At 43.4% G+C, this 12,500-nt stretch overlaps 1 protein-coding gene across 9 annotated transcripts in view; it reads left to right on the forward strand.

Moving 5' to 3' along the window:
* Positions 1-3,030: 3,030 nt before the first annotated feature.
* Positions 3,031-12,500, forward strand: part of rptor (regulatory associated protein of MTOR, complex 1) — a 90,030-nt gene continuing 80,560 nt past the window's right edge. For all 9 annotated transcript variants that reach the window (XM_058402254.1, XM_058402256.1, XM_058402257.1 and 6 more), the window contains exons 1-2: positions 3,031-3,470; positions 4,272-4,446. In XM_058402254.1, the coding sequence (XP_058258237.1) occupies positions 4,279-4,446 (168 nt within the window). In that variant the 5' untranslated portion in view covers positions 3,031-3,470; positions 4,272-4,278. The remainder of the gene's footprint in view (positions 3,471-4,271; positions 4,447-12,500) is intronic.

The following is a 12,500-nucleotide window of genomic DNA, read 5'->3' on the forward strand; positions in this document are numbered from 1 at the left end:
TTATTTCACCAGATAACCTGTCCTGGAGCAGGAGTGAAACACTCAGGAGCCTTCATTCATTCATACGGCTGTGCTTCACACACAGACCTCCTGGATGTTCCTGCAGAAGACGTTTCTGGTTATCGTGGTGCAGATTCAGGAGATTCTGAGGAGCATCAAGGAGTCACAGATCACTTGATGGTGGAAGAATCTCACTGGACAGTGGAACACCTCCACCATGACCTGTTAGTGAACTTCTAGTGAAAGTTAAAGTATGATGTGATGCAACGGTTATAGAACCATAGACGGTAAAAAATACACACATGCTGTTCTTCCAATCAAATCGAGAACTTTCTGTAAAAAAAAAAGTGGTGCTTTTATATATATATATATATATATATATATATATATATATATATATATATATATATCATATATCATGGTGATACGTTATATGAGCAGGGAGTTTGTCTCTCAGCAGACTGAAGAACCGAAGAGCACTCAGGCTGTAATTCACTTACACACTACTGCCACAAATAACACTCCATAACACTCATATTCCTGTATGGTGCACACGCAGACCTTCAGACTGGAAGCCATTCATCACGCAGCCGGTGGTTTGGGGATTTGGTTTCGTTCTTCTCTTACAGCTACGGCAACTCCTACTCAACTTCACAACAGGTTTTTCACACACGGCTTTTAGACTTGTCAGGTTTCACACCTTGTTTTTGTTTTGTTTTTTTAAGTGTAGTTTATATTTTTGTAGGTGATTTTTAGATGATTCATCTCCATGAGTGATTCATTTTGTCCGCATGATTTACTATTTTCACGTGTGAACTGATATGATTCATTTATCCCACCTCGCTTTCGACTTGATTCATTTATCTTCACGTATGAAGCTTTTATGACCCCCCCCATGATGATTCAATTGTCTACATGGTTTACTCGTTTCACGTGTCCATTTCCAGATGATTCATTTTTCACATGCGAGCTTCCCTTTCATTCATTTATTTTCACTGGTCAATTTCCATCTGATTCATTTTCACATGTGATGTTCCATCTAATTCACGCCCTCCACACACACACACCTTCACGTTTTATGACTGCACACACACGTGAAGTGATTTTTTTTCCCCTAAAGATTCGTCCATCTTGTTCTCTGTGAGAGCTTCAGAGACTCTCGATTCCCAGAATGAATGCTTAACCAAAAATCAGAGCGAAACTGGAAAATTGATATCGATCAGGCCGTCTCATACATGGTAGAGTAGTTCTATAAATAAAAGTAATAAGAAACAGTTTAGGAGTGTCACTTTGGGAAATCGGATAAATATCACCCTCACTGTTCCCAGCAGTAATCCCAAGACGCACCGTGTCTCACTTTTAATTAAGTTATAAAGGAGAAGGTGAATGAAGTGTGTTCTACTCCATCACATTGCCAGCTCCTGCTGTGTGAACAATAAAGGAGCATCCACACACACACACACACACACACCATCCAAATCCCCACATACTTCCACTTTGGCACTTAAAAAGGCATCTGTCCTCGTGTCACTGCTTTCCCAGGACAACTCCTTCATCATGATATTTTGAATCTCTGCTGATTCTGATTGGTCAAAGGTTAATTAATTAGTTTGCTCTAACTGCCACATTAATCACGGCTTTGTGTTTACAGGAGCTTGCTCCACAGAAAAAGATTCAAAAAACATGCGCAAACTTTAACGGGACGAAGTTTTCTTTAATGACAAGATGGAGAAATGAAGAAACTTGTTGCATGGACATTCCACAGGATTAAATATAATACAGTAATCCCCCGTTTATCCCTTAGGTTACGTTCCAAACCCACCCACGATAAAAGAAAATCCGTGATACACGGACGCCACCCCCAAATGCTTTTTTTTTTTATTGTTTAAATGACCCTCCCACACTCTTTAAACACACACAGAAAACATGTTCAAGCATATAGCGAGATGAATTTTGGGTAAATTGGTAGAAATATCACATTTATAGTGAGTACTGTATGTATGTATGTTTCTTGCCAGAAGCTTTAGAAGGTGCAGAGCGTTTGGGCGACATAATAGGGCTGCAGAAAAAGCGTAAAAATACAGGGTACACAGAATAAAACACTCGGGACAGTGACACGCCAAGAACTGGGCTGCTGGAGAATTCTGCTTCCCTTTCCCCAACTGCACGCAGAGCCAGCGGCCAATCGCAACCCTGATTAAATGAATGGAGCATTCCGATTGGCCCGGACTCGTTCCTCCAGCCGTACTGTATTTAGATTTTCAGCATCCCCACACCGCGCTTTCCTAAACAACGCTACGTGTTCTTTGTCTCTTGAGTAAATACACTGTGCAGGATTTTATTTATTATTAACATTTTACTTCATTTTAATGAATGTTTATATTTTGTAATTAATAATTATATTTTTATTAATAAATTACCTTATTTCAACATAAAAACAATTCTCTATAAGGTTTGCGGATACCGTGATATATCGGGAAAATCCGCAAAAAAAATGAGTTATGTTCCAAATAAAAATCTGCGATATACTGGGACCGTGAATATGAACAGCGATATAGTGGGGGATTACAGTCTGATCTATGCATGAATAAATAGTACGATGTGCATTACTTTATTTAATAAATAAAAACCGATCAGCTTTAGCGGACCGCTGTGTGGTATGAGAGGAATTAAACACTGCAGAACAGAAGCGGCGCATTTAAGAGCATCTGAAATTCAATAATAAGATTAAACATTTATATCACAGAGAGAATATTTCTTATTTTGATCAGAAACTGAACCTAATGTTATATTTTTAATCACAAATTTTGAACGGAATTCTTTGGACGTAAAAAAGGCTCACACATAAATTCAGCTAATGAATTAGCATCTAATATGTTTGTTATACTTCATATGTAATGTTTACGTGTGTGTCAGTTGTTTTTATTGTTTTTATTGTTGTAGTTTTCAAGCTAGCTGTTTGTTTACACGCTACACAAACGCCAGGTGATGACGCCGGGGCGCGATGACGTCACCGCGCCCTATCGCGGTGCATTCTGGGCGTGCGACAAGATGGCGGCGCCCTTGCGCTAGTGCTGAGCAACAATTCGTGTCGGCGAAGGAAAAAACGAGAGAAAAAAAGAAAGAAGCAAAAGTGAAAATATTTTACTTTTATATTCGCTGCGCCGGAAGCAGAAGACGACGAGAAGGCGCGCGCAGACGCGCTTGTTCGTGCCGGAGCGTTGAGTCCGCTAGAGTCAGCCTGAATGAAAATGAAAATGACGATGATGATGATGATGATGATGGCGGCGGTGGTGGTGGTGGTGGTGGGCCTGCGTCCGATCCATTACCCCTAACGAAGAATCGTGCTCACGTTTCCCTTCCAAAATAAATAAAGTACAGTAAAAAAAATAAAAACACCAGACGACTATCATTGGATTTTTCTCGCGGCTCGTGCACGAGATTTTGGACGCTGCCGTGTCGTTTGCAAGGTCTGAACACACTCCACACGAGCTCAGCTGTCATGTTGTGCGATTTGGGACGCTGCCCATATGTGTGTGTGCGTGTGTTATCTGCATGTTAGTGTGAATAATGTGTATGATTTTGCAAGCTTTAAAAGGTGTGCGGAAGCCCGCGTGCGCGCTCGTGCTTGTGTGTGTGCGCGCGCGCGCGTGTGCATAAAACTGGAACATAAGAAAACAAGAAAATATTACACCAAAGTTCCCAACTCCTTTTCAGGAGAAAGTAGCCAATGCATGATAAAAAAAAAAGAAAATAAAAAGTGTCCTGATGACGTCAGGGGTCATTTGCATGCTCGTTGCGTCATCGCAATTACTTCTGACATCAGCAGAATCTTCTCCAGACGCTTAGAAATGAAGTTGAAGAGAAATGAAGAAGTGAAGGCACACCGAGAGTGAAACTGTGTCACTCTGAAAGTCCGGTGTTTTATTCCTCTTGCACCTCCACAACCTTCTGTTTTTTTCATTTGAGACATGGTTTACTTTTTATCTCTTTATGATGACGTCTGATGTTTACTTCTGGTGACGTGTTCATGAAGCATGTTCTCATGTAGTTATAAGCGGATATAAACAGCTGTTCCGTCTCCAACATTTAAAGTTAATACGACAAAAAAAAGAAAGAAAACTTGAAAAAAACTTTTAAAAAAACATGTAAACTTCTAAATATAGGAACAGAGTCAATATCTGTATGAAGTTTATAGAAGTCAAAGACGCTTAATTGTGCACTGTATGTGTTTGTGTATGTGTGTGTGTGTGTGTGTGTGTGTGTTTTAGGAGCCTGATGAAGATGGACGTGGAGCTGCTTCACTCGCCCGCTGTGGCTCTCTCTGAGGAAGACGAGGCTGACATGAGCGACTGGAACCTTCCTCTCGCCTTCATGAAGAAACGCCACCTGGAGAAAATCGAGGGCTCCAAAGCACTGGCACAGAGCTGGAGGATGAAGGACAGGGTGAGTGTGTGTGTGTGAGCGAGTGTGTGTGTGATAGTGAGTGTGAGTGGGTGGGTGGGTGTGTGTGTGTGAGTGAGTTAGTGCGTGTGTGTTTATGAGTGTGTAAGAGAAAGTGAGTGAGTGTGTAAGAGAGTGAGTGTGTGTGTGATAGTGAGTGTGTAAGAGAGTGAGTGTGTTTGTGTGTATGTGTGTGTGTGTAAAAAGCAAAAGTGATGTTATAAACCTTGTCACTGGTTTAGAATTTAAACATGATTATTTAATTTAAAGGAAGAAAGATGAATGAAAAAGAGAGAAACTCAGTAGAGTGAAGAATAAAAGGAAGAAGGGATGAAGTGATTATCTGAAATCTGTGTTTGTGTGTGTGTGTGTATTTGTGTGTATGTTTGTGTGTGTGTGTGTCTACATGTGTGTGTGCATATCTTTGTGTGTGTGTATTTGTGTGCATGTGTGTGGGTTTGTGCCAGCCTCTGATGTTTCATTACTTCGTCCAGCACAGTGAAGCTTTGAGGAAATTAATTTTTCTTTCTGTTTGTGTTTTTGAGGTTTGTGAGGACTTTGAGGTTTTTGAGGTTTGTGAGGTTTGTGAGGACTTTGAGGTTTGTGAGGACTTTGAGGTTTGTGAGGTTTGTGAGGACTTTGAGGTTTGTGAGGTTTGTGAGGACTTTGAGGTTTGTGAGGACTTTGAGGTTTTTGAGGTTTGTGAGGTTTGTGAGGACTTTGAGGTTTGTGAGGACTTTGAGGTTTGTGAGGACTTTGAGGTTTGTGAGGACTTTGAGGTTTGTGAGGTTTGTGAGGACTTTGAGGTTTTTGAGGTTTGTGAGGACTTTGAGGTTTGTGAGGACTTTGAGGTTTGTGAGGACTTTGAGGTTTGTGAGGTTTGTGAGGACTTTGAGGTTTGTGAGGTTTGTGAGGACTTTGAGGTTTGTGAGGACTTTGAGGTTTGTGAGGACTTTGAGGTTTGTGAGGTTTGTGAGGACTTTGAGGTTTGTGAGGACTTTGAGGTTTGTGAGGACTTTGAGGTTTTTGAGGTTTGTGAGGACTTTGAGGTTTTTGAGGTTTGTGAGGATTTTGAGGTTTGTGAGGACTTTGAGGTTTGTGAGGTTTTTGAGGTTTGTGAGGACTTTGAGGTTTTTGAGGTTTGTGAGGACTTTGAGGTTTGTGAGGTTTGTGAGGACTTTGAGGTTTGTGAGGACTTTGAGGTTTGTGAGGACTTTGAGGTTTGTGAGGTTTGTGAGGACTTTGAGGTTTGTGAGGACTTTGAGGTTTTTGAGGTTTGTGAGGACTTTGAGGTTTGTGAGGTTTGTGAGGACTTTGAGGTTTGTGAGGTTTGTGAGGACTTTGAGGTTTGTGAGGACTTTGAGGTTTGTGAGGACTTTGAGGTTTGTGAGGACTTTGAGGTTTGTGAGGTTTGTGAGGACTTTGAGGTTTTTGAGGTTTGTGAGGACTTTGAGGTTTTTGAGGTTTGTGTGGTTTTTGAGGTTTGTGAGGACTTTGAGGTTTGTGAGGTTTTTGAGGTTTGTGAGGACTTTGAGAAGGTTTCTCTTACAGAATGTAGAGTTTATTATCGTGCCCTCTGGGTTTTTGAGGCTGCTGTCGTCCTCGTTCTCACAGATGGAGTTTTCGGGTCATTTAAGCCGTGTTTACGCTCGAGGTGAAGATCACAGAGAAAACGTGAGCCTGTCTTACACTGCAGTTACACGACAGCAGCTACACAACATAACACAATACAACAACACAACAAAACTCAATGACACAATACATCAACACATGACAATACAGCAGCAGTGACTGCTACACTGATACAGTGACAACGAGACCCAATACAGCAGCTACACAACGCCACAATACAGCAGTTACACAACGCCACAATACAGCAGTTACACAACACCACAATACAGCAGTTACACAACACCACAATACAGCAGTTACACAACACCACAATACAGCAGTTACACAACACCACGATACAGCAGTTACACAACACCACGATACAGCAGCTACACAACATGACACGATACAGCAGCTACACAACATGACACGATACAGCAGCTACACAACATGACACGATACAGCAGTTACACAACACCACGATACAGCAGCTACACAACACCACGATACAGCAGCTACACAACACCACGATACAGCAGCTACACAACACCACGATACAGCAGCTACACAACACCACGATACAGCAGTTACACAACACCACGATACAGCAGCTACACAACACCACGATACAGCAGCTACACAACACCACGATACAGCAGCTACACAACACCACAATACAGCAGCTACACAACACCACAATACAGCAGCTACACAACACCACAATACAGCAGCTACACAACACCACGATACAGCAGCTACACAACACGACACGATACAGCAGCTACACGACACGATACAGCAGCTACACAACACCACGATACAGCAGCTACACAACACCACGATACAGCAGCTACACAACACCACCATACAGCAGCTACACGACACGATACAGCAGCTACACAACACCACGATACAGCAGCTACACAACACCACGATACAGCAGCTACACAACACCACGATACAGCAGCTACACAACATGACACGATACAGCAGCTACACAACATGACACGATACAGCAGCTACACAACACCACAATACAGCAGTTACACAACACCACGATACAGCAGCTACACAACATGACACGATACAGCAGCTACACAACATGACACGATACAGCAGTTACACAACACCACGATACAGCAGCTACACAACACCACAATACAGCAGTTACACAACACCACGATACAGCAGTTACACAACACCACGATACAGCAGCTACACAACACCACGATACAGCAGCTACACAACACCACGATACAGCAGCTACACAACACCACGATACAGCAGCTACACAACACCACGATACAGCAGCTACACAACACGACACGATACAGCAGCTACACAACACGACACGATACAGCAGCTACACAACACGACACGATACAGCAGCTACACAACACCACGATACAGCAGCTACACAACACCACCATACAGCAGCTACACGACACGATACAGCAGCTACACGACACGATACAGCAGCTACACAACACCACGATACAGCAGCTACACAACACCACGATACAGCAGCTACACATGACACGATACAGCAGCTACACAACATGACACGATACAGCAGCTACACAACATGACACGATACAGCAGCTACACAACATGACACGATACAGCAGCTACACAACATGACACGATACAGCAGCTACACAACATGACACGATACAGCAGCTACACAACACCACGATACAGCAGCTACACAACACCACGATACAGCAGCTACACAACACCACGATACAGCAGCTACACAACACCACGATACAGCAGCTACACAACACCACGATACAGCAGTTACACAACACCACAATACAGCAGCTACACAACACCACAATACAGCAGCTACACAACACCACCATACAGCAGTTACACAACACCACAATACAGCAGCTACACAACACGACACGATACAGCAGTTACACAACACCACGATACAGCAGCTACACAACACCACACGATACAGCAGCTACACAACACCACAATACAGCAGTTACACAACACCACGATACAGCAGCTACACAACATGACACGATACAGCAGCTACACAACATGACACGATACAGCAGCTACACAACATGACACGATACAGCAGTTACACAACACCACGATACAGCAGCTACACAACACCACGATACAGCAGTTACACAACACCACGATACAGCAGCTACACAACACCACGATACAGCAGTTACACAACACCACGATACAGCAGCTACACAACACCACGATACAGCAGTTACACAACACCACGATACAGCAGCTACACAACATGACACGATACAGCAGCTACACAACACCACGATACAGCAGCTACACAACACCACGATACAGCAGTTACACAACACCACGATACAGCAGCTACACAACATGACACGATACAGCAGTTACACAACACCACGATACAGCAGCTACACAACACCACCATACAGCAGCTACACAACACCACGATACAGCAGTTACACAACACCACGATACAGCAGCTACACAACACCACGATACAGCAGCTACACAACACCACGATACAGCAGCTACACAACACGACACGATACAGCAGCTACACAACACCACGATACAGCAGCTACACAACACCACGATACAGCAGCTACACAACACGACACGATACAGCAGCTACACAACACCACGATACAGCAGCTACACAACACGACACGATACAGCAGCTACACAACACGACACGATACAGCAGCTACACAACACCACGATACAGCAGCTACACAACACCACGATACAGCAGCTACACAACACGACACGATACAGCAGCTACACAACACGACACGATACAGCAGCTACACAACACCACGATACAGCAGCTACACAACACCACAATACAGCAGTTACACAACACCACAATACAGCAGTTACACAGCAGCTACACAACACCACAATACAGCAGTTACACAACACCACAATACAGCAGTTACACAACACCACGATACAGCAGTTACACAACACGACACGATACAGCAGCTACACAACACCACGATACAGCAGTTACACAACACCACAATACAGCAGTTACACAGCAGCTACACAACACCACAATACAGCAGTTACACAACACCACGATACAGCAGCTACACAACACCACGATACAGCAGCTACACAACACCACAATACAGCAGTTACACAACACCACAATACAGCAGCTACACAACACCACAATACAGCAGTTACACAGCAGCTACACAACACCACAGTACAGCAGCTACACAACACCACAATACAGCGCAGTTTAAGTCGAGGCTCCTCCTCCTGTGTGTGTAAGTAAACGCCCCCCGGTGTGATGCGTACGTGTTAAAGGCTGGTATCCTGCATCACTTCCTGCTGCTCATGAATCACTTACTGAGGTCCAGGAACACAATCAGCTACCGATGATGAGCAGGATGAAGAGGAATAACGCTGCGGCTTGATTTCCCATGATGCACATCATTTACAGCAACACCACACACACACACACACACACGCACACACACACACACACACACGCACACACACACACACACACACACACACACACACACACACGCACACACACAGCAGCAGCAGCAGAGAAGTGTGTGAGCCGGGCAATCAATCACACACACACGCCGTTACTGCGACATCGATAACACATTTACACACTGTACCCAAAACTCACACGCAGGCGCTAATCGCTCGTGTTAATCATCCGGGGGGGTCAGGGTTGCGGCAGGTTGCCATGGTAACCCCGGTACCGGCTAGCTAACAGTTTAAATTCACTACGATTCATGAAAGAAGGAAAGTTTATTATAATAAAGCACTGAGTTTTTTTAATACTGAAGCTTTAGACATAGACACACCCACATTTCCTTATATGTGCTTATTTCTTTCATCACTTCCAATTTCTTTCTTTTTCCCCTGTCCTGTCTTTCTTCTGTTTTTTTTCTCCTTCATTCTGACTAAGACATGTACCATCAATCAATCTTTCTTTTTCTTCGTTCCTTTTCTTTCTTTCTTTCTTTCTTTCTTTCTTTCTTTCTTTCTTTCTTTCTTTCTTTCTTTCCTTTCTTTCTTTCTTTCTTTCTTTCTCTCCTACTTTCTTTCTTTCTCTCTTTCTTTCTTTCTTTCCTTCTGTCTAGTCCACAAACCCCACAGTGAGAACTACAGCTTTACTCCATGTTAATAAACATGTTAATAAACGTGTGAGTGTGTGTGGTTGTGTGGTCTTTGTGTTCGTGTGTGGTTGTGTGGTCTTTGTGAGTGTGATTGGGTGTGTGGTCTTTGTGTGTGTGTGATTGGGTGTGTGGTCTGTATGTGTGTGTGGTCTTTGTGTGTGTGTGATTGGGTGTGTGGTCTTTGTGTGTGTGTGTGTGTGATTGGGTGTGTGGTCTTTGTGTGTGTGTGATTGGGTGTGTGGTCTTTGTGTGTGTGTGTGTGTGTGATTGGGTGTGTGGTCTTTGTGTGTGTGTGTGTGATTGGGTGTGTAGTCTTTGTGTGTGTGATTGGGTGTGTAGTCTTTGTGTGTGTGATTGGGTGTGTAGTCTTTGTGTGTGTGATTGGGTGTGTAGTCTTTGTGTGTGTGTGATTGGGTGTGTGGTCTGTATGTGTGTGTGGTCTTTGTGTGTGTGTGATTGGGTGTGTAGTCTTTGTGTGTGTGTGATTGGGTGTGTGGTCTGTATGTGTGTGTGTGATTGGGTGTGTGGTCTTTGTGTGTGTGTGATTGGGTGTGTGGTCTTTGTGTGTTTGTGTGTGTGTGATTGGGTGTGTGGTCTTTGTGTGTGGTCTTTGTGTGTGTGTGATTGGGTGTGTGGTCTTTGTGTGTGTGTGATTGGGTGTGTGGTCTTTGTGTGTGTGTGATTGGGTGTGTGGTCTGTATGTGTGTGTGTGTGGTCTTTGTGTGTGTGATTGGGTGTGTAGTCTTTGTGTGTGTGATTGGGTGTGTAGTCTTTGTGTGTGTGTGATTGGGTGTGTGGTCTGTATGTGTGTGTGTGTGTGGTCTTTGTGTGTGTGTGATTGGGTGTGTAGTCTTTGTGTGTGTGTGATTGGGTGTGTGGTCTGTATGTGTGTGTGTGTGTGGTCTTTGTGTGTGTGATTGGGTGTGTAGTCTTTGTGTGTGTGATTGGGTGTGTAGTCTTTGTGTGTGTGTGATTGGGTGTGTAGTCTTTGTGTGTGTGTGATTGGGTGTGTGGTCTGTATGTGTGTGTGTGTGTGGTCTTTGTGTGTGTGATTGGGTGTGTAGTCTTTGTGTGTGTGATTGGGTGTGTAGTCTTTGTGTGTGTGATTGGGTGTGTAGTCTTTGTGTGTGTGTGATTGGGTGTGTGGTCTGTATGTGTGTGTGTGTGTGGTCTTTGTGTGTGTGATTGGGTGTGTAGTCTTTGTGTGTGTGATTGGGTGTGTAGTCTTTGTGTGTGTGATTGGGTGTGTAGTCTTTGTGTGTGTGTGATTGGGTGTGTGGTCTGTATGTGTGTGTGTGTGTGGTCTTTGTGTGTGTGTGATTGGGTGTGTAGTCTTTGTGTGTGTGTGATTGGGTGTGTGGTCTGTATGTGTGTGTGTGTGTGGTCTTTGTGTGTGTGTGATTGGGTGTGTAGTCTTTGTGTGTGTGATTGGGTGTGTAGTCTTTGTGTGTGTGATTGGGTGTGTAGTCTTTGTGTGTGTGATTGGGTGTGTAGTCTTTGTGTGTGTGATTGGGTGTGTAGTCTTTGTGTGTGTGTGGCTTTATGAAATTTTCAGTGGATTGATTTGATTATTGAATTATCAAAAACTATCAGTTCTCTCCTTCATGGTTGCTATAGTAACAGTATAAGATCACAGGGGCGACTTCATCGTACTTTCCATATAAACCAACGCTAACATTAATGACATCTCTCTAAGGTAGTGACCTCTCTGTTATAAAGTGACCTCTCTGTTATAAAGTGACTGCTCTGTTATAAAGTGACCGCTCTGGAAGTTTATCGTTAGTTTAAAGTGAGAGTTTTATTCACTGACCATTCCCCCAAGGCTCTTCTCTTTTAAAAATCTTCATTATAAAATGAAAGCAGATTGATTTCAGTCCCAGAAATGACCTCTGGGTTTATCTGCTGGATCTTTACGACCAGGCCGCGCTGTGCGTGTCTCCCTCATTAGTGTGACGATAGTGTGTGTGTGTGTGTGTGTGTGTGTGCGCACTAAATCTTAATGAGAGGTGTTATAGAGGATCGATGTCTCTGTGTGTTAATAGCTTTAATTTATTACATGCAGAATAAATGGAATAATCAAAGAGCTCTGTTCTGAAACGGGGAGAGAGGGAGAGGGGCAGACAGACAGAGAGACAGAGAGAGAGAGAAATTTAAATATTTAAATGCAGACAGAGTGTAAAGCTCCTCCCCCCTAAACACCACTTTATCAGTTTACTTTTTCCTATCTTTCTTTTTCCTCCGTTGTTCTTTCTTCTGCCTGTCTTTATTTCTCTTTCTTCCCTTCGTCTC

This window comes from Hemibagrus wyckioides, linkage group LG11 (genome assembly GCF_019097595.1).
Source record: "Hemibagrus wyckioides isolate EC202008001 linkage group LG11, SWU_Hwy_1.0, whole genome shotgun sequence".
NCBI classification, from domain to species: Eukaryota; Metazoa; Chordata; class Actinopteri; order Siluriformes; family Bagridae; genus Hemibagrus; species Hemibagrus wyckioides.